Below are 23,796 nucleotides of genomic sequence, written 5' to 3'. Positions count from 1 at the left end.
CTCTCCTGACTAGAAACTTTGAGCAGTCTCCAATGGGGCCACTTTGTCTCCACTGGGACTGCTTGTGCAATGGGGCTTTTATACTTCTGAAAATAACCCCAGAAACACAGTGGAAACCCTTCTGTGAGCTCCACTCACCTGCCTCATTTGGGAAACGATCAGTTCTGCACATTTCAGATTAGTTTTAGAAGCACCAAAGCCTGTGCTGCAAGTGGTTGCTCCTTTGAGCACACGATCACAATAACATCCTACCCAGTCTTTCCCGTAGTCAAAAGAATTGCCAAGTGTTTTTGTTTTCTGTTGGCCAAAAGTAACATATTCGGTAATCCTGTCTAAGACAAGTGAATATATTTAGAGGTAGTGGTAAAGAATATTATTGTGGAAGCAAGAATTTTGTACACATACTTTATGGACTTAAGAAATACAATATTGGAAATGATTCCTAAAGAAGCTGGATATATATTGAAGGTGGGAAGAGCCTCTACAACTTGCTAGATTGTGGAAGTGTATATTGTTTTCCTGACAATCTACCCCACCCCCTTTAGCATAGTTCTTCGGGGTTCTTGAAGGAACACCTTATGGTATTAACTGTATTTGAAATAAATTTCATCTTACTGTGATCTTTCAGATTCTAAAGGAGCTCCAATTATAAGTCCAGATGGTTTGCCTTTGTTCGGACATGGAAGATTTAGCAAGCCCGTAGCAAATGCACAAGATAAACCAATCATAAGTCTTGGAGGAAAGCCATTAATAGGCCTTGAAATGGTTAAAAAATCAACCATTCCTCCCACAACTACTACTACTACTACCACTACTACTACTGCCACTACTACTACTACTCCTGAACCAACAACTACTGAGCCACCAACTGAGAAGCCACTGCCTACCTGTCCCCCTGGCACCTATGCAGAGTACAATGAAGAGGGAAATCTTGTATTAGGCCTTGATGGTCTGCCTGAATGCAATTCCGAAGGTACCATCTTTTATGCTAGCTAAACGTCAGTGGTATCTTGCTAAACACCAATAGATAGCAAGTTGTGCTATGAGGAAAAGGCATTTGTGTTTCAATAAATATTTCCAGTCACAGTGCAGAAAAAGTAGGTAAGAGTCAGGTTACAGATGCCTCAAAATAATTCTGGTCATGGAGAAAGCAAGAAGTAGAGGCATGACCCTGTTCTTTCACACCTGTGTATGGTTTCTGTTGTAGTGGTGAATTGTTGGGTTGTTTGAGTTTGCCAAAACAGGCAGATACAGATGTTAAAGCATGGATTTTGCATGTTGTTCTTTGGAACCAGGAACCCTTAATTGTGCAAATCATCTCATTTCCGTGTTAAATAATATCCTTGCATTTTATTAGCAATGGTGTGTGTATGTGTGTACGTGGCTGTTTCTACACCAGCCCGAAAATGTGGGCTGGTCATGGCCGAGTCCCTGTGCATTCAAATGATGCACAGGGACTACCAGGGGCAAGAGGGACGAGCACGGGTTTTCCCAGGGAAAAATAATCCCTGGGAAAACCTGATTCCTCCCATGGTCTCGGGATCATCCCAAGACCATGGGAGGTGTGTGGCCGCCCATCCCGGCTTCTGCCCTCCTCCCTGCGAGTAGTGGGGAGCCGTAGAGGGAAGGAGCCGGGCCGGGAGGAATCGGGGGGGGGGGAGCGGGAATGTTTGTTTTTTCAGTTACCTTTCGCTAGCGCGCGAGTGCACTCCAGCTCCTGTACCTTTAAAAACAATGTCCGCCTCCACTCGCACAACGTCCTTCCTCCCATCCTGGACATCGCAATGGCCATGTGGACACGGGGGATGATCCTGGCAGGAGGTAAGTCTGGGATCGCCACCCTCCCTCCCTCCCTCTACACCTGTATGGTATAGAAAGGGCCTGTGTGTGTGTGTGTAAATATGCCACACAAGCTTGTCAGATGTTCTATTGATAGGCAATAGGGAAAAGACTTGGTCCAAACATTACATTTATCTTATGGAGGCCACTTGAACGATCCATAATGTTACCATCACCATAATGTGTAATGCCACTTCAAAAATGTTATTCCTTTGTCTGGCATGGAATGGATACAAGGGGCAAGTTTACCACAGGGTGTGTGTAACCACTTGTCAAATGGTAAGGTGAATGCTTTCCTACATTTACAAGTGAGGGAAAATTTTCCTCATTATTTGGCAAGTCAGTACAGACAACTGACTTACCAAGTGATTGTATGTACCAAGTTACAACTTCATAAATGGGACTCATTGTGGGTGCCTTGTTTAACCTCTGTGTTGGCCAGATGTTACATCTTTTCCTGAATGTGCGTTATCTTGTTGACACTTGTATTGCATCATTTCTAATTTCAACACCTTCACCATGGAATATTGGGTCATGAAATGACTACCTGCATTTAACAAGATGACGAAACATCAGACATTATCTACAAGATTGGCCACTAAATGGATATAGTCTCAAGTAAGAAGAGTGGAATCAAGAGCATGTAGGGCAGGAAAGAAGAGGCTGGAATGAAAGGACTGGGCAGCTGACCAGAATTTCATTAAAAAAAAAAAAAAACTAGCAGGAGATGAACAGTGCTTTCCTCTCTCCAAAAATTTACTAAGTGAGTAATCTGTATTTGAGTTTATATTTTTTAATAGAATTCCTATTGTTTATTAATATTATTGGCTGTGGTCCAATGAACCCATTTATGCACTTTCAATGGCTTTCCCCTAATTTTTTTTAAGGAGGGCCCCCTCTATGCTGTATTGCAAATTTCATTTGAAACTTTCCTATGGATTCATCATGTTACATAATTCAATGGGCATTTCCTAGACAACATCAGGAAAAATGTGTGGTTGCATGCACTGATCTGCCCATGTATTTCTCTGGATTGCAGGCAGTAGTAGTAGTAGCAGTAGTAGTAATGTTGTTAGGACTGCTTTTATGAAGCAGTTGATGACTTCTGGCCCTGCTACACTAAGTATGAAGAACAAACTTATCACCATCATTAGTGGAATGAACATTATAATTCAAGTCAACTATGCTTGTATGAGGACTAAGAAGGATAAGATGGAAATACTGGGTCAAAAAGTATTTCTTAGCTCTGATGGATTCTCACCATCATTTACGATTTTTAAAAACTTTTTAAAACAGTGAACACACATTTCAGTCTCTAATGTGTATACTGTATCTGATGCCAGTATTCAATGGTAGTTCTATTTAGATTAAGCCCATTCACTTCAGTGGGTCTACTCTGTGTAGGAGTACCATTGGATACTACCCAGAGGCCCCCTTTTTTCTGAAAACATATATCTGATTGTGCTTACTTGGAAGTAATTGGTAGTGTTTTTCAACAGTATAGGAAATATATTTATAATATACAAAGCATAGAGCTAGTTATGTAACAATATTGGAACTGATTAATAAGGGCATCATAGAGCGCTTGGAGTTTTCAGCATTGGTGAATGATACCTATCAGTCAAATCTTGTGTTTCCTCTCTTTTATCAGTGATGCTGATCTCAAGCTCTGTATGAGCTCTGAGGCAAACATGGACCTCCAATATCAGAGAGGTGTCTTCCACATGTATTTCATGGTTGGGGGCTACTCTGGGCTCATGTATGTATATGAGAGAGAGAGAGAGAGAACATAAACCCATGTAGAGCTATCCCTTAAAGTAACATGAATGAATCTGCCTGCAAAGATGTCTTACTTAGGATATGCATCTGCTTAGGATATCTGCCTAAGTAATATTTTGAAAGTTGATCTCTCTGTCTCTTCTTTCCAGCTACCACTTCTCCAGCTGGGCTGGCCCTACCATTGCACTTCACACAATATCATTCCTGGAGACAAACAGATCTGGAGAGGGGTGATGCACTGCATAAAAACAGCTGTCCCTGTTCGAAACATCCAAGATTTCGAGGGCTCCTCTGCCAGTAATTCAGATGGAAATGTGGATGGTGCCTGCTGTGTTTTTGCTACTTACACACTGAGATGCCTGAGTGACTGCAACTCCACCTTGAGTGCCTTGGAGAATTAATATATGAGCAATTCTGAACTATGCTGACAAAAGCAGTAAAACAGCCCATGGAATGGGGAGAGCACTGTAAGAAGGAGACTGATGCGACAACTGCTTAGTGACATCTAAGGACAGATAATAGATTTACTTTACACATATTGCTACCCAAACCAGTAAATATGCGCTTACCAAGGACGTTCCGGAACGTTCTCTCATGATGGAAAAACCCAGTGGCATATTCAGCTGAATGCACTGTTATTTCTCAGGAATCCAACATATTGTCTGTTTCCAAACAGGCTCAAGAAAATGTGGTGTGAAAGAAATGCTGCTGTGGGTTCTACTAAACCTTTGGTCCAATTTCCTCCTCGGGATTTATAAAGATATGTTTACCAGATATTGTTCTGTTTTACAGCCCAAGAATACACAACGAACCCAAGCTTATGTGGCACTGAAACTCCAGACAGCTCAACTTCTTTTGAAGAACTATAGTCAACAAAGCCATTAAAAGCCACTTTTATAACTGCTGCTATCACATTACTGGAAAATATAGGCCTATAAACTTGAAGAACCGTAATAAGCTTGAAAGCATTAAAAGACCAATCTTTCCATATTTTCTGCATCTATGAGCTTCAGTAATTTCCTGGGCTATGATTTTTTTTAAAAAAGTAGCTTGGTAAAGCTAATTTTTTGTGTGAATTAGCTGCGTTCAGTGCATGCAGAATTCATTGGGATGCCCAATATATCTCCTTTAAGCCTGGTGGGTGGATGCAAAGTCAGTGGGTGGATATCAAATTAAAATTATGTGGTTAATATGCTCTTAAGAAATTCTGGCAATGCTTTTGTAGAAGAATGAACCATTTTCCTATTCCCTACCCCCACCCCGGTTTTCCTTGGCATGGAAACTACAGTTATATTATTCAAGTGCTTTTTTAAGCTCTAAAATAAGGGCATAACCAGAGAAGAAATTACTGGTTATGCTCAGAAATGATGCTGCAGTTCAGATTTTGTTTGCATCTTCTCGCTTGCTCCTGAAAATGGAGCTTCAGCGGCTGGGCGCATACCGTTACCAGGAATCAAATTAATGCTACCATGTTTCTAACCATTGACAGAATGGCTTGTTTTATAAAGAGCTGCCATGTGAGGCTTTAAATGTGTAATATGATAACCCTAGATGGAAAGGTACCTGATGTACTGTATTTCTTCGATTCTAAGACGCCATTGATTGTAAGACGCACACTAATTTCAGTACCACCAACAGAAAAAAAGCTTTGATTCTAAGAAATAATAAACATACCTGTGATTCTAAAATGCACCCCATTTTTAAAGTTGTTTATATGGGGAAAAAAGTGCGTCTTAGAATCGAAGAATTAGGGTAGTACACTAGGTTGTTATAATCAGATGTGTAAATTTGATATTTTATACAATTGTACAAAATAGTACACATAATTCAAGTTTTAAAGCAGTGCATGTATTTAACAAGGCAGTTCCCAATATTCTGTCACTCTCCAAGATGGCTAAGGAATAGAATATAAACTGGGGCTATGCAGGTAGGAGCAAGTTTGATTCTTAATGGGGCAAGGAACGCTGAAATACCGCAGGTTTTGCTCTTCTACTCTCTTCCGTGTTAATAATGGGTGCCACTTCTGAGGGAAAAATAAAGCACTGCACTTGAGACAGTGTTGTCGTGAGGGCAAAACCCAGGGCCAAGCTGAAATGCCTCCCTTATTTCACTGCCCCATTTGCAGGTAACTGAATGGAGGGTGTCATTTTGACAATTTTTCAATTGGGGGATGAAATGAGTGAGCAATGGGGGCAGGATTACTGGTAACAGTGGCAAGAAGAGCTCTTCCTGGTGATACCTATTTTCCCCACTCCCAGAATCCATCTGGGAATGATGCTACATGATAAGTTTCATTTCCTGGGGGCCTCTTTGGGAAAAAATAAAAAGTCCGCTATTGGGAAGTTTTCACTGCCACTACTGCAAAAATTGGCCACAGTGAAGAAAATGGTGCAGAAGGGAGAGCAATGTTGTCCCCTTTTTACTTCCTTCCCCCTCCAAAATTTTGAGCCAGCAGTTCTCAGCTGGCAGTTATCCCAGCACATTGTTAGCAAAATCTACCATACACCCTGACAATGGGATTGCTGCGATACACACATCCTACCTATTGTAATGATGGGCATCTCAACAGTAGGAATGTTTCCAAAATTCTCCATGTCCAAATCCCCCCCCCCACATTTGTGGGTTCCAAATTCCTCAGTCTTGTTTGCAAAGACGAGTAGCACTGATTTATTTAATGAATGAATGAATGAATGAATGAATAGCTTTCTATACCACTTACCATATTTTAAAAATGCAATCCATCTGTTTCTGATTTCCAAATGTTCTGATTGTGCCAGGTGCCCTATTTCTTGCAGTTTTCAGTTCATGACATTCTTTCATCATTACAGATTACTAATGCAATGTTTTAATGAGTGTGATATGCATCAGTGGCCTGTTTAAAAAGAAAAGATGCAAAAGACTGCAGCAAAATGTGCATGCCAATTCTGAAATTAAGTTTGAGACTTTTTAAATTAATCTGGAAGACGTGAGAGAGAGCCAGTTTATGGAAAAATAATAAACAGAACAGTGGCTCGTCTGTGCCTCTGTGTATGTGTGTGTGTGTGTGTGTAATACTAAATGTATATGTTGAAATGATTACACATGAGAATATATTTATATGTCATCATAAAGGTGTCTATCCATATGCTTTCCAAAGGTTGCCCATTATTTGAGCCATGAAATGTGATATAATGTGATAAATGTGGTTAAACTACTTCTTTGATATCTGATGTGACATATGCCAGAGGCTTACCAAACTGTGTACATCTGAATTTTTTGCAGTAGCTGTCCCCCTAACTTCCAGATTGTTATTTAACCTCCCCTACCCTCAAAAGCAGTCATAACATATGGAATTATTGTTTCTGTTTGGCTCATTGCCATATAAGTAATTAGCTTGAAGTGGATGCTTTAAAACTGGTTAATAAAGTCATAGGATAAAAAGAACTCTGTTTCATTGTTCGAATATCTTCTTTCTTTCATAGGTACATTCTCAGGGCTTGATGCAGATGTGGCAGGAACTACAGAATCCTATGTGATATATGATGAAGGTACCGATGGATAGTAAAAGTCCTTTTTTTGGAAGTGTTGGTTTGCTTCTCTTTCTTGTCCCCTTCCAGAAATGCATTCCCAGGAATGCACACATAGCCTTGACCACAGATGGGGAACCTCCAGGCTGCAGGGCCAATTTGACCTGCTAGGCCTTCCCATCTGGCTGATGAAGGCCATAAGTGAGGCATCCTCCTTGAAGCCCCACCCAACTCAGAGAAGGGAGAGCGATGCCTGATGGAGCTGTGGCCCATGTATATGTAAAAAAGAAAAATTGATTTATTATTCTGTTCATGGTACCTTCAGGCTCAGAACAAAAGTTATAGTGGTTGATCCATATGTGTTGAGACCTCTAGTTTAAAGGGATTTTAAACAAATGATTTTTACTGATGGACTGGAAGATTCATGTGTTTATAATTATGATTATTTAATAGACTTATACACTGCTTACCGTATTATTATTATTTTAAAAATTCTTCCATATGGATCTGCTCAAATCATGTAGACATTGGGGTAAAGGGGCTGATTTTAATAGCCAAAGGGTTGCATGATTGAGGAATGTTGAACTGTACCTCCACCCATGGCTTATTGTAACCCCAAGTGCTTTTCTTCCATCCATATGTACTTCCTATATTGCATTTTGGTTGAGGAGGAAAGTACTAGTGGGGAAACAAATGGCAAACTGTAGACTGCATGGAGGGGGCCTTCATGCCCTTTTTGCTGTCAAAATTTGACCCATGCCCTCTTTCTACATAAATGGGGGCAGATCCAGGTGTAAATGAACAGGTGTACCAGTGATATTCTTTCTCTGAGTTTAATACTCTTTGTGTCAGAGGGTGCTTCCAGATGGAGGTTCTCTAGTACTACCAATTAGGAAACATTGTGCAGCTATTCCATCTTGTTTTACTTAATGAATTTTCTGTGTTAAGAAAAAAGACAGAAGAGGCAATTGGGAAACACAGGAAGTTTATGAATGGATGATGATGATATCTGAGACCCCCTGTAAAAAATTGTGAATGGAGCAGAGTGATAGCCTCATCTGGAAGCACCCTTAAACTTCTTCCAGAGGTTACAGAGTAGCATCCATGCAGGTTATCCCATTAAATTTAATTTTATTAAAATGTTCATATGCTGCCTTCCTCCCATGAATGGCATTCATCACGGCCCCAAAGAAGTTGTTAAAACAAGCAATTAAAACAATCTCAAAGCAAAAACTTAAAGCAGTAGGAGAATGAAAGCAAAACATTATCACAGTAGTATTGCCAATAAAACATGTCACTGCAAATAGAAACAGTTGAGCAAACCAACCAGAATAAGCTAACAAACTCCCCAAACCTTGGGAAACAGGACAAATGGTGTATGGAACCAAAATGAAAATAAAGAAATTTACAAGTGGATATTTCATGGGAGGGAGCTTTCCAGATGGGGCACAGTCCCAGAAAATGCTTTGCCTCTCGTAGCCAGTCTCCAAATCTCTGCAGGCAAGAGGACCTGGAAGAGGACCTCATGTGATTGTCTCAACTGCAGAGCAGATTCATATGGAAGCAGGTAGTCCTTGATACAGGTCCAGCTCCAGGTTTTAGGGGCTCTAAGCAAACTGTCTTTGATGCCCCTCCTTTAACCAGTTGGCTTGCTTGCCCGCTTGTGGAAGTGCTGAGTGGAGTTCTAGGCTTGTGCTGTGTCCCCTGGTGCCACCATCGTCATTTTGCCAGCTTCCCATCTGACACACATTCATTGTAATTAAGATAATGGCACCAGTGAGCTAAGGTGCAACAGACATCATTGCCAAGCAATTCCTCCAGTTCTCACCACTACCTGTGATGGCAGAGTGGTGGCAGCAGCAGTTGGCCCTACATTTACCTGAAAGTGCTGTATCCTGGCCTTAGGCCTGCCCTCATGTACCTTGTTTCACACTGTCTATCCTCACAGCTCTCTGCGGCTGCTTCAGCTCCAAGATGGTGATTTGATCAAGGGCAAACAGTGAACTTCACAGCTGAACAAATGGACTCAATCCAATTCCACTGATCCGCTACAATTCCAATGAGTCCGCTACACTACATTAGTTTTAGATTGCCATACTAGCAACGCCACTGTCCTCTTGGTGAATTCTAGTCGCTATCCCTTGTCCATCTAATCTAGAACTGAGACCTCACCATACCAGCATGACTCTGTCCTGTCAAAAGGCATAGAAGATTTTTTGTGAACCGCCCAGAGAGCTTCAGCTATTGGGCGGTATAAAAGTGTAATAAATAAATAAATAAATAAATAAATAAATAAATAAATAAGACAGCTCAGCAAATCTGGGTGGCCATGAGAGATATTTGGCCTTTTGATATTTTTCATATACTAGAGACCTGCAGTGGGCTGCAGGTTTGTCTGATTAGTTTTCAACAACAAAGTGTCAATTTTTGCATATTAGGGGAAAAAAAGTTACATAAACCACCACAAAAATCCTACAGTGTACAGCAGGGCCAACTTCAAGGGTAGGCATGGTTGGGGCACCAGCCCAGGGCTCACACTTCAGCAGGGGGCCACTGACAAGAGGGGCCTGGATTTGCTCCTCTGCTTCATCATTGCTATCTACTTATTGACTTGCCTCTTGCTCTGGCCCAGACCACGGTGGGGGGTGAGAACGAGTAGCCATAAATGCCACTGCCTACCTGGTCACTGGCTCTCTGCCTGCTAAGCAAGCATGTGTAAGCAATGACGGAAAAGAAAATAGTTTTATTTCCATTCACTGCCCTTGAGAACAGGGGAAGTGTTTGGCAAATAGCTGTTCTGTTCCTTGACTGCTAGAATGAGTCTGAGCACCCTAAAAACTCTACCATTTGACATACGCCACATTAATAAGGTTTAACATTCTTAATTGTCTCTCTTTGCCTAGATTATGAATTTTTTGACACCACTTTGTCTCCTACTACCACCACTACTACGATAGCGACCACCACAGAAGCATTGACTGAAACCACTTTTCCAGAGTTCAGTATTGGGGGTTCAGATCCTCTGTCAGAATACGATGCTGCTGGAAGGAAACGGTTTATTGGTAAGTTCGTAACTTCCTTCTCTCGAGTATCGAAGACTAAATAGCATATTAAGGGTTTAACTCAGTGGTTCCCAAAGTGGGCGGTACTGCCCCCTTGGGGGCGGTGGGATTGCATAGGGGGGCGTTAAGAGGCAAGAGGGCAGCAGGGGGGCGCTAAGAGGCAAAGGGGCAGCAAGGGGGCGCTCGAGGTGGTCTTTTCCGTACCAGGAGTTTTGGTTACAGAAGGAAATTTCTGATCGCTATCCTGCACTATGGAGAGTGGTTCAGAAGCTCCTGGTTGTATTTCCAATGTCATATTTGGTGGAATGTGGTTGTAGTGGGGTCTGCCTACTTCTCTCCAAGCAAAGAAATTGACTCCAGATTACTAAACGTGATTTAAGACACATGTTAAGTGACTTTAAACCAGACATTGGGAAACTGGTATCACTTCATCAAGCCCATCCATCACATTAAGCATTTACAGAATAGCGAGGTACTCTACCCTAGTTACTAAATGTGATATCTAATCTTGCTAAATGACTATCAGGCTTTGACAAGAAGGTATCACTGGATCAAGTTCATCAATAATGTTTAATTGAATAAACTAAAAAAATGTAATTGGATTTTGAAGAAATATCCAATTAATTGCTACTGTTTTGAATTTTATTGTTATTATCTTCCTTAGTGGGTCGTTGAAAACCTCTGTTCTGAATAATGTTTTTTATAGGGTAGGGTAGGGGGGCGCTGGGCATGAGTTTGTGGAACCAAGGGGACGGTGACCTGAAAAAGTTTGGGAACCACTGGTTTAACTGCATGTGATACGAAAACTTCTCTCTATGATATATATATATATATATATTCCCCTCTTATTCACCTTTTCCCTACATGTATTAGCTATTACTTTTTCTCATAGTGGTGTTTGTTCGAGCCCCTGGATCATTTTAGTCAGTCTGCCCAATTGTGACATTGAGCTTCAAAGAAACTACTTGGAAAAGAAATCACCTTAAAAATGGAAATAGGTCATTATCTGCTACTTCTAGAAAGGATGAAGCACAAGACATGGGAAATATTAATGCCACATTTTTTCTTCAATGTTCGAAAAAGGGGTTACTTAGAAATGAAATATATGTACCAAGAAGGAGATATTTTCCTAAAATGGGTATTATTCACTCCTATTAAAAATGCAGGAACTACTACTGACTACTTTGGGGCCTTCTAGTATAGTTGCGGGTCCATACAAGAAGAAAGATATGAAAAGTTCTTCCAATCCTTCTCCTGCCATTCACCTGGCAAGTTACTTTTCTTCAAATGGACCAGTGGCTTTGAGAGCTTTTTATTGCTCCAACTCTGTTCCAAAGCCTATCACCCAGGAAGGGAGAGGCTAGAAAAAAATGAACTGAATTTTTGTAGAGTTTCCAACAGAAACCAGCCCATACACATAAAAGAGAGAAGGAAAACATAAACCCACAGGTATTAGTTGAAGTACTTGACACTGCATCTTGGTCTAATTGTAAACATCTGATCTCCTGTTTTATGAAGTGGTGCATATTTGATTCATTAATGTTCCCTATGTGATCTGGAATGCAGCACTCCTTTGAATTTCTGGCTTAGGGCTACGAATAAAACAAGTCACATTTTGTAAAAAGATAAGTCTTGATATATATATATATATATATATATATATATATATATACACACACACATACATATACACACACACACACACACACAGACAGAGAGAGAGAGAGGCATGTGCAGCACATTTCATTTGGGTGTGCACCCAGGGATTTTTTTTAAGACAAGCATTTATTGAATACTCAATCATAAAGAACATTATTTTTATTCATTTATTTATTAAACTCTGCATACACTGATGCCCTACTCCATATTTGGCTTGCCTGACCATGGGAGGGCCATTGCAGGTGAGGGGGGAGGATAAGAAGATGCTCCTCAAGCCCCAGCATTGGTAGGGCTTTGTGGTGATACTGACTGGAGGAGGGGCTTTCAAGATGCTATTAGCCTTTAGGGCCCTTCTCCTGGCCTCTTTGAAGTGCAGCTCCTCCCAGAAAGGCCTTAAGCAGAGCGATTCCTTTTTCCCCCTGCTACTGGGAGCAACAGCACTCTCTCAGGAGCAGCAGTTCTTCAGCGTGGCAGCAGAGCAGTTGGAGGGCAGCTGGAGGACTGTTCCCACTGCATCTGGATCCCCCACAATTCATTGCTTTTTGCTTGAGACATTAGGGTGTGCCTGGGCACATCTGACACACCCCTTGTGCACACATACGTGTATGTACGTACGTGTGTGTGTGTGTGTGTGTGTGTGTGTATGCCCCATAGTCTTATATCTGGGTTAAAAGTTCCATTGTGCAAAAAAGGAAAGGAGTGCAGCCCCAAAAGCAATTGGAGAAATACTTCAGGGATCACAATTACAAGTTCTCTTATTTCAAAATACCACACACAAAGTTCTTTCTATGCTATGTGAAGTAGAAATCTGATGGCCAAATTTCTCCCAAAAACAAAATGCAGGAATAGGGAGGCTCTACAAACCTTTGCTGCTCCTCCTGCTCTGACTGGCTCTGGCCAGAAGAGCAAAGGATAGACAGTAGTCTAGCTATAAAACATCAATTCCATAGGATTGTGCTCTAAATGCATTTTTGTATCTAACAACACTTTTTTTTTTTAAAAAAAAAAATGCAGATTGTATCTGCTGGGGAGTGGCTAATAATTAATGGAATCAGAGCACACACTGAGGGAAAATTAATTTTTTGCTGCTTTGCTATGGTCCTGCTTGTAGGAATAGGGGATTCCTCCCCCTAAAGCAAACCGCAGCTTCTGAAGTGGGATTTTCCTTGGGACAATGGTAGGGGAGGAAATGATTAATGATCTCATTAACTATCTGCCCAGCTTATGTGATTGGCACTTTAAAAGACCTTGCATGTTACACCAGGTATTGTTTGCCCCTGAGGAAACAGTGTTTGAAAGTTAGGGGAACATTAGTGTCCCTAGAAAGAGGGAGCAGCAATGTAAATAGAGAGGGGAGAAAGGAGAAAGTTGGGGAGAGGAAAAACATGGACCAGAAAGTAAGCAAGCAAAGAATAGAAGAAAAGAGAGCCAGAGAGATGAGAAAAAGCTGAGATCAAGGGGTTATTGCCTGGAGGTGTTGTTTTTACATATCACATCCCCTAGCCCAAGGCTGTTGAACCTCTGGCCTGTGTGCCAAATCTGGTCCTTCTGGGGTCCAGATCCAGCTCTCTGGGTTTCCTCAGATGGCTATGAACTGAGATAAGTAAGCCATGTGTGTGGCTTACTTATCTCAGTTCATAGCCATCTGAGGAAACCCCTCAGATGGCTCAAACCTCTTATTTAAATTAAACCATGGGCCCTTTCCACCAATAGCCTCCCTCCTGATCTGAAAGATTGAACTGCCTCATCTAAGGCTCAGTCACTGGCCCGTAAGAGCTTTCAGCTTAAATATGCTGGTATTTTGGCCCCACCCCTTTGGCCCCACCCCTTTCAGAAATGGAATTCAGTCCATGGGCTGAGAGGGGTTCAGCACCTGTGCTGTTACACCAGGTATTGTTTGGTGGTAGAGAATCAGAAGGAGGTTTCTGAGATGGCACCCTGGGCTTTTTCCTCAGAAAAGAGAGGGGCTTTCCATCCTAGGAATGCCCAGCTGTGCAACTTGTTTTTGATTGTCAACAATGGAGGCTAGGACTCTGATTTGGTGGGGCTGGGGATCCGTTCTAGGTTTCAGTCAGAACCAGCCAGAACTCTAAAGGAGCTATCCAAGGTACTGAACCCATTTTGGGGATTGAGTCTTTTAGCTCAATGGATAGCTCTTTTAGAGTTCTGGCTGATTCTGATTGAAACCCGGAACGGATCCACAGTCCCAGCAAAATCAGAGCCACCAGCCTCCACTGACTGCCAACCTATTGGCACTGTGAATTCTGACAATTTACAGTTGAACTGAGCTGCCATGTGTCTTGCCTCTGGTGTGTTCTTTTATAGAAGCGTTATGGAGCAGAGTGTCTGTGTTGAAGCACTGCTCCTGTCCAAACTAACAACTGACAAGACCCCCTGGTTCTTCTCAGCAGTGGTGACTGATGAAGGCTCTGTTGTGGGGTGGGATAGGGTAATGTAAAATGCCCCCTGCCCAGGCCTTAGATGTTGCTTGGCACAGTTAACCATCTAATTAAAATAAAATGAAACTATAAAGTGTTTTTATGCCAGTCAAGTTTTTGATTAGAAGTTCAGCTACTTTCTGTGCAGTGCTTGAACATCCTACATTTCCTCTCACTGAAAGTGTTTCTCATTTGGGAACAAAAAGAGCTTGGAGTGTCTAAAGTATATATGACATATACTGGAAAATAACTTCCCAGAGGGATGAAATCTAGGAAGATAAACTAAAAACATTGTTTTGATAAACACTTCATGGCATTCGGAAACAGTTATCCTTCGAATGAAATCTGTAAACTGTAACTGAATAAACATTTCCAGTGACTAGCAGTCAAGCATCTTTCGATGTGCAGATGGGGTTTGAGATAATAATTTGCCCACTAATTCGTGAACTATGTTTGTGGGAACCTTTTGTTGCTACAAAATAGAAATGATAACCACAGCTGTGCTGAATGTTCATCCATGAATCTTTAGGGTGGGTGGGTGAGTACTGTATTTTGAGAGGGTCAAAAATGGTCCCCCTTTCAAACCATCTTGTGTTTAGTTTTTTTAAGTACTGTTGAGAGCTGTTAACAACCATTATTTCCCCTGGCTGCTGCTACTGCTTTAGGTGCCTTTTTAAGTCTCTGATTTCTCCTTCCTTTATTGATCTCAGCCAATCAGGGATAATTTAGTGAGTGCAGTGACATCTCTGAGTGCAAACAATGCTATGTTACTGTGAAGCCAGTGCTAGTAGGGATGTTCTTCACTGCAGAATCTAGCAGACTTCCAGCGAGTGCCTAACTTGGCATGCATTTGTGGGCTGAGCCGTGGGCTTTTCCTGAAATCCAGGAACAGTTTGCATGAGTCACGTAAATTTCAGCTGCAGTCTGTGCAATTTACACAAATTTCAGCCACAAATTGTGTGATTTACGTGTATTGCAGCTGCGATTTGCACAAATTATGCAAATTACGGCCATTTTTGCATCAACCATACAAATTGCACCCTGTAATTTACGCACATTACTCTTTATGGAAATGTTTTTTAAAAAAACAAAAAACAAACAGAAAATCACCGAACTGGCCTGACTTGATGCAGGCTGAATTGGGCCAGCTCACAGGGAAACAAGCCAAAATCCTGAAGGCTGAGCTGATGAAGGTTTGGTGAGCTCCACCCCAAGACCTATTTTTCTAAGTCAGCTGAGGCAGTTCATAGTGATTGGGATGTGAAAGGCAATCCTTAACTTTTAAGGTGTTGGTTAGTACCTCCGAATTGGAGACCCACCTTGGCAGGAGGTGGTGGTGAGCCTCAAGCCGGTGGAACTCACTGATGGAACCAGATTTAGTCTAGGGGTCACCAGTTGCTGGTCATAAGATATGGCAATAATGTGACATCACACATTGCTTCTGAGCTTTATACATTTACATTATATACACGAACATGCTCAAATTGGCTGTTGCTCTCCCAGTTACTTCCTTCCTCAGACCATGGGTCCGTCACAAGGAATATTTGCCATGCTGCTGGTTTCCACAATACTAGGTTTATGTGAATCCAAATACCAGTCTTAGAGCTTTTAAAATTATTTTTTCTTCATTTAAAATCATTAAGGATAGAACCCAGATGGCATCTGTTTACAGACTTGAAAATTTTAGCAAATGGTAGGAAAATATACAAGTTCTAAGTCCAGGAAATGAATGTCTAATATACTGTGTTTAAAAAACGAATTGTATACTTGGTCTGGTTCACAGTTTCAATTCACTGTGGAAACTTTTTTTTTTTAATGTCAGGATTTTTTTTTTAATAATCCATCCATCTGTACAGACTTGGACTGAACGTAGCCTTTCTCTGTCTCTTCCAGCTCCTTATGTGACTTATCTAAACAAAGACCCGGCAGCTCCATGCTCGTTGACAGAGGCACTAGAACACTTCCAAGTCGAAAGCCTGGATGAAATCATCCCTACCGACCTAAAAAACACAGCAATGCGTCCTCAGAAGGCCCCTCACAACATCACCATAGTGGCTGTGGAAGGCTGCCATTCCTTTGTGATTATTGACTGGGCTAAACCTGCACGTGGGGATCTGGTCACAGGTACAGTAATACAGGCTATTCACTATGAATGTTACATTGGTAATCAGTGGTGGTTGTTCCTTATGCTGTCTGCCCAGAGCAAACTCATTTTATTTCTTTATTTCAAAAATTGCTAAATTGACCTTCATCCAAACAGATTCCAGGACAGTGGACAATATTTCCCCCCAAAATGCTACATAATAGAGCCACAATATCCTTCACTCAAATAATTAAACTGACAGGCTACAAAAATATGTAAGGCCAGATTGTAATGTTTCCTGGAGAAATGTTTCCAAAGTCTGGGTGCCACCACAGAAAATGACCGTCTCTGTTATACATGTGTAACATACTTGGAGGAGGGCCTGATTAGAAGATCTTAGGAGACATGGGCAGGCTGGAATGCCCAATGTAACAAGTAAGAGTGTTTAGAGCATATTAGCTTACTAGGGACTGTTGTTAATAGTACTAAAATGTTAGGAAATAGCTGACCTTCCTGGAAAAATATGAAGTGAAGTATGGCCCTTATAATATGAAGGTGAATTAGGAGTGAATTTCTATGGTATGTAAGTACCTTGTATGAACTGAAAGATAAGATTTTTTACTTTCTTGAAATGCTTCCTCAAAAGCCGTATTTTCTTTGACACCTTTGTCTCCACTTGGGATGGAGGAATCACTGAGGCCTTAGCTAGACCTAAGGTTTATCCCGGGATCGTCCCTGCCTGCTCCCGGGATATCCTGTGTGTCATTTACATGAACAGCGATGACCCCAGGATGATCCTGGGATAAACCTTGGGTCTAGCTAAGGGCTCAGTCTAACCAAATTTGATTTTTTTTTAACTTCAAATTCTTTCCAACTTACCTGCACCAACCAGATCCAATAGATATGGTTATTTCCAGCATGGAAAGGACCATGTTGTTCTTGCCTGACAGGCAGCTCTGAGCGACAAGGAGCCTGTCAGAAAAAAGAAGTAGCAGCACAAACATGGCTAAATATTCAGAGATTCAAACCAGCGGAGTTACAAGATGTCCCACTGCATGAGGCGGGAGGATGCATGCCGTCCCTGCCCTCCATCACCACCAGTCCTACCTATCCCACCCCCACTCCCCATTGTCACCATTGCAGTGTCACCAATGGAGGGTTTTCATGCCTAATTGCTGCAAAAGGGCAGTGGGGGGCTGAGAGGGGAGACCCCATGGATCTTGTCCATCTCCCATCCTAGACATTCCCCACCTAGAGAAGTACCAATGATTAGTTACAGATTATTATTATTATTATTATTATTATTATTATTATTATTATTAACATTTTTATACTGCCCCATAGCTGAAGCTCTCTGGGCAGTTTACCTAAGTTTAAAACAAAAACAATATACAAAATTTAAAACCACAAAAACATATGACATATACAGAAACATGTATCTAAAAACAACTGTAAACAACTATAAAACTATAAAAACAGTCAGACTTTGATTTGCGCAAACAAATTTGATTTGTGTTGCACAGTGACTGGGAGATGAAAGTTTTGAACAATATTGGTTTCGATGGACATCACACCTGCACCAGGCCCCATAAAACCTCTAAATGGCCCTGTAAAACTGATACCGGGAGTGGAGGTGGGGGGTAACCAAAGACACTCCTTTCCCAGGGCACTATTTATGTATGGAGGAAGGGGATATGGAAAAGTTTTTCTCCCTCTGAAAAAAAGCTGCTTCCAACGGAGTTGTAAAGACGTCATCCTGAGAAACCCAAGATCTTCAAAAATATGTGTAAAAATAATTAATCTGTTTCTAGTAATGTCTTACGCTGAGTACAGAAGTTTATAAAATCCATGTGCAGTCCCCCTTCTTTCCTCCCTTTATATGGCCGTCATCCTTATTTCATGTGGTTTACATAATTCTCTGAAGTCCCTTGAGGCTTTTGACAATGGGCTGATCTAGTCTAAGGTGAGCTGAGGCAACCCAGTCACACGGAGTTTCCACAAGTGTGCAGACATCTGCGCTTAACACATGGGTGTCAAAGTAGTGAGGACAGTGATGGGGGATGTGATTTCAGGGGAGGGCCAGTAGATCAGATACTCTTTCCTTCTATTCGGGGAGTCCCTTCTCCTGTGTAATGTACCTGCCCGGACCCTAAGGTCATCTTCAGGGGTCCTTCTCTGTGAGCCCCTGCCAAAGGAAGTGAGGCAGGTGGCTACCAGGAGGAGGGCCTTCTCTGCTGTGGCACCCCGGCTGTGGAATGAGCTCCCTAAGGAGGTTCGCTTGGCACCTACATTATATTCTTTTAGACGCCAGGTGAAGACCTTTTTATTCTCCCAGCATTTTAACAATCTATAAATACATTTTAACTTGGTGTTTTAAATTTGTAATTTTGCATTGCTGCTGTTTTTCTCTGGTTGAGCTTTTATATTGTATTTTATATTATGGTTTTATACTGTTGTTTTATACTTTGAATGGTTTTAATTTTTGTGAACCGCCCAGAGAGCTCTGGCTATTGGGCAGTATAGAAATGTAATAAATAAATAAAATAAATAAATAAGAAGCTCAAGGCAGCATTCTCTCTCTCCCCACTCCAACAACAACAACCTTATGAGGTAGATTGGGCAGAGGGACAGTAAGCAGCCCAAGGTCACCCTATGCACTTCATGGATGGGTGGGAATGTGAACCTGGACTTTTCTCCAACCCTATCTTAGCACTCTAATCCCAGCACCACACTGGCTGTCAGTTTACATTAGACCTCACTCTGCGATGCGCTAGATGACTGCACCATGGGAGAATTAGGGCTCAGCACTTTGGAGAGCTCTTTTAGAGTTATGTCTGAAACCCAAAACTGATTCACAGCCCCACTGAAATAGGAGCCACCAGCCTCCATTGGTAGAGGGAAGAGGTGGCAGAAGGCTTTGGTGGCGCTTTTGGTTTTTATTAACTCCCTCATCAGCATTTTTAACTCCTCCCACCCACCCCAAACAGGCAAAAAGGCTCCAAGAGTGACTTACAAAAATTAAACCATGGGACAGTCTCTGCCATCAGACTTCCAATAGAACAGACAGGTGACAAAATGAAAAGGGATTGGGAGGGAAGATGAAAAAAGCAAGCACCTGTCCCCCCCCCCCCCCGGGATGGGCTAAACAAACATAAGAATACGACCACCTCAGGCCGACTGGGCAAAGACTTTCCCTCAGGGAGCAGAAGCCACCACTTCCCCGCCACCATCATCCTTCCGCTCCCTTCTCCCTTGTTTTATATTATGAATGTTTTTAATTTTTGTGAACTGCCCAGAGAGCTACGGCTATTGGGTGGTATAGAAATGTAATAAATAAATAAATAAATAAATAAAGTGTGAAGGGGTCTCTAATCTTTAAGAGAAAGAGAGGGTTAGCGACCTGCCCATACGGATATTAAAATTCTCAGAGGCCACTGGGTTGAGATCTTTGTTTTGTGACTTCTAGTGACAATCTCTTGACTTAGTACCATATCCCAGTGGCTTTAGGGTTGCAGCCTGAAATGGTTAAATGAGCTTTCCCCAACAGGTGCCCTCCAGATGTGTTGGACTACAACCCGAATTATGGGAGTTGTAATCCAGCACATCTGGACAGCCCCAAGTTGGGGGAGGCTGCACTAAATACTATGTTGAAAGCTGAAATTCGTTCTTTCTTCATGAGAATGGAGAAGTGTTTGCAATTAAGTATGTCGCTACCATTATAGTACAGCTGAATGAAGCAGCAAGTGACGCTCAATTTCTGTCTGTTTTTTTTTTAAAGGCTTTAGTTTTGCCTTGAAGGCAGTTTGTGAGGTGCAGAGAAAAGAAATTCCGTATTTGCAAGGCCTGTGTTCTATAGCACCAAGGTTATAACTTGGGTTTTTTAAAAACTAAAGTTGATTGATCTAATGTAAGTCTAGATTCCTGAGTTGATAATTTCCACCCTCCTCAACATCTCCAGGAAAGCCACCAGGTGCATTGGCTCAAAGCCAGACAAAGAGAAAATAATGTCATACAGATGCAATACAGAATGTAAACAGTGTTCAAAACAAGTGACTCTGTATTTATTGAATGAAGCGTATTGTAAGTTTTGAATGTTGCTGTCAGACACGAACCAGTGGAGCACACGCAGATCAGATAATGTGTAAATAACTGGAGGTAGGGTGGTATTTACTTGAGGGTTTCCAGTGAGCTTAATTTGTGCTTTAGTGCAGTATCAGAAGTGTGGGAAGAAGCAGTACTGATGAAACGGGTTACGATGACATGTGAGCTTTCATCGGCTGCCATCACTGCTCTCCCCCAAACTCTTACCATCTGAATACAGTCTGAGATTCTGCACAGTAGAGGTTTTGACTTAGAATCATAGAATCATAGAATAGTAGAGTTCGAAGGGGCCTATAAGGCCATCAAGTCCAACCCCCTGCTCAATGTAGGAATCCACCTTAAAGCAACTTGCTCTGTGGCTTGCAAGTACCTGACTAGTGGGTTGGGGGAGAAAAAATATTTGCAAGTTTCAAGGAGTTTACCCTGTGGTAGTAGTCACTTTTTCTTTTTAACGTTGGTTTGCTGCCACTTGCAATGGTATAGCTGCTCTTGGCAGCTACTCCACAATGCCCCCTTAGAACAACGAAGATCATGACCTTTTACTTCAGGAGATAAGAAAACAAAGACCCTGTTCAGACTACACATGATGGTTAAGCATTTTGAGCTTAACATTATGGCTTAGTGTGTTGTGTGAACCATGACTTAATGTGTCATGTGAACCATTTCTAACCATGGTGGCTACATAACCATGGTTTAAGCATGCTCACTAACCATTTGCTGCAAAAGGGTTAGTAGCCTAACCATGGCTTAGCATGTCATCTGAACAGGCCCATTGTTTTTATAAAAACAGGGGGAAGGGTAGTGCTGCTTGGTAAGTCATCAGACCTTAAGAAGAGCTTTTCTGGATCAGACCAATGGTCTGTCTAGTCCAGCACTCTGTTCACACTGTGGCCAACTAGATGCCTGTGGGAAGCCTGCAAACAGGACATAAGTGTACTTGTGTTCCCCTGCAACTGGTGTTTGGAAGCATGCTGCCTCTACTACTGGAGGGAATATACAATCATCATAACTACTAGCCACTGAAAACTTTATCCTCAATGAATTCAGTTCATCCTATTTCTTTCATCTATTTAAGTTGGTGGCCGTCACCGCACCTTGTGGTACCACATTCCATAGTTCAAGTACATGCTGTGTGAAAAAGTACTTCCTTTTCTATGTCCTGCATCCCCTCCATTCAGAAAATGTGGGTTGAGTTGGTGTACTTCTTCCATTTTTCAGAGTGGGCACGGGAAATTCTGTGAATGTTTTGGTCCCTTCCCTTATCTGCTGCAGCAGCAGTGTTGTTGTTTTTTCATTTTTATTTTAAATGCACTTTTTAGAAATAGTAACTAGTTTAAATAGAAATACACTGCATCTCACCAGGTGACCAGGTGAGCTGTGAGCCTTGTGTAGTCTGCTGTCCAGGTGTTCACTGTGGATGGGCAACTTCGACGCCCCTGCTGCTCTCCTTTCTTATGGCTCTTTGACTTTAAACCAGGCTTGGACCAAGCAGCCCATCATATAGACGACACCTTCAAATGGTGGACTGTTCTCTACCAGCAATCCAAAATAGAAGACTGCCCTCTGAAAATTAGGACACATGGCCTCCTTAGTTCCTATTTGTGAGCTGCTTCACTGGTTGCTGCTGCAAATTGGCCGACTTTATTGTCTGATGTACATTTTATCTCCTTTTCTTGGCAGGCTATTTAGTTTACAGTGCATCTTACGATGATTTCATCAGGAACAAATGGTCCACCAAGACTGCAGGAAGCACTAATTTGCCCATTGAAAACCTGAAGCCAAACACAAGGTACTAACCTGGTTTGAGAAGTATCAAAAGGCATGTCGAAAGTGACCTAATGATGATAAAAGGGGTCATGAAAGGGATAAATATGTTAGGTTTAGGGATGGAGAAGCATTTCAGAAATGGGGAGGGAGATCCAGAAATCCTTCAGCCATTATGAGCCCAGGCTAGTCACCCTCCAAATTTCATCTTATTTATTTATTTATTTATTTATTTATTTATTTATTTAAGAATATTTCTCAGCTGCCTTTCAGGGCAAGAACCCTCCCAAAGCAGCTTATGGAATAAAATCCATTCCATCACACCTTGTCCTGTGATGACTTGGCGTTTGCCAGTTCTCCTCCCTCCCTCTCCTTTCATAACATATCATGTTGTGGGGGTTTGGGGATGGGGATGGGGTGGAGCAGCAGCAGCCAAGGCTTAAAGCTGGTCTTGCTTCTAAGCTGAAACTGCACTTTAAATGGCTCCTTCCTCCAGTGAGAACTCTGAGAAGGTTATTTCCACCACCACGCCTGCATTCCTCATAACTCATAGGCCAGGAAAAATAAAAACAAGACCTACAGTTCCCAGGGTTTCCTGTTAACAATGGAGGGTTCCGACGTGTTTGGAAGCTTTCATTGTTGAAAGCTGAAAACGTATGGGGAGCCCTTGGCTTTGGTGAGTGGGGCAGCCCCCAAAACTTGTAAATCCCTCCCCCTCCCCAATGTGCTTCCCTAGATGTTAAGGTCTTCAGAGGCAGCCCTGCTTTGCTTCCTGCTGCCATCTGGGGCACCCATCCCATGGAGCTCTTTTCCTCAGAAGGCCCATTTGGCCAGTTAATTAGGTCCTTTTAGGTGGCTGGTAAAGAGTTCTCATTTTAGAAAGTTTTTTCCGTGTCTGGTGGCTGGCGGTTAAATAAGTCAATTGCACATAATGAGGGCAGATGCTCCATTTCCGTTTTGCTACTCATTGTTTCACTCTAGCAGTGAGAGGAACTGCTTCATCGGCACTGCTAGGAACAGCAGGATCTTTTCAGCAGCCACTGAGCTCCAAATACAGCTGGGGCTGAGTCCTTGGGTCCAGTCCGACTCCACTTCACATATATCCTGTTGGCCAAGGTGTTGCCTTGGAATGGTTCCATTTTCCACACTACTGAGTTAGTGCAAAAACACACCTGACAGGTTATATACATTCAGACATCATGTCTTGACAAAGCAACTCAGAATTCAGTTCATCTGCTTATAATATAACCATTACACAGAAGGGTGAAATGCTGCCTTAGGTTATGGCTCACTGGATTTATTAAAGCTTCCATTGTTGAATTTGTTGCCTTTTTCACGTCAATTCAGTGAGAGATTACTGCTGTCAAGCGGTGTCTTACAAACAACCTAGCTCCCGTTATGCGCTGTAGAGTAGAGAAACAAGGGTGTAGGATTCATGGGGTGGGGTTGAAGATTATTCTATTTCTTTGGCATAGAAACATCATGTGCACCCTCAGCCAAATATCATTTGTGCTCTCTCGGGGCTCACGGGCTGAAATAAAATTCCATATTTTGACTTAAAAATA

General features: G+C 41.9%; 1 protein-coding gene across 1 annotated transcript in view; it reads left to right on the top strand.

The window, feature by feature from the left end:
- The window catches only part of FNDC1 (fibronectin type III domain containing 1), a 133,519-nt gene that overhangs the window by 76,840 nt on the left and 32,883 nt on the right, over positions 1 to 23,796 (top strand). The window contains exons 11-15 of the mRNA XM_063124489.1: positions 629 to 973; positions 7,080 to 7,145; positions 10,028 to 10,186; positions 16,177 to 16,407; positions 22,148 to 22,256. Coding sequence (XP_062980559.1) covers positions 629 to 973; positions 7,080 to 7,145; positions 10,028 to 10,186; positions 16,177 to 16,407; positions 22,148 to 22,256 — 910 coding nt within the window. The remainder of the gene's footprint in view (positions 1 to 628; positions 974 to 7,079; positions 7,146 to 10,027; positions 10,187 to 16,176; positions 16,408 to 22,147; positions 22,257 to 23,796) is intronic.

The sequence above is a fragment of the Elgaria multicarinata genome, chromosome 4 (assembly GCF_023053635.1).
Source record: "Elgaria multicarinata webbii isolate HBS135686 ecotype San Diego chromosome 4, rElgMul1.1.pri, whole genome shotgun sequence".
In the NCBI taxonomy this organism is placed as follows: domain Eukaryota; kingdom Metazoa; phylum Chordata; class Lepidosauria; order Squamata; family Anguidae; genus Elgaria; species Elgaria multicarinata.
This window is presented reverse-complemented; position numbering and strand designations above follow the sequence as displayed.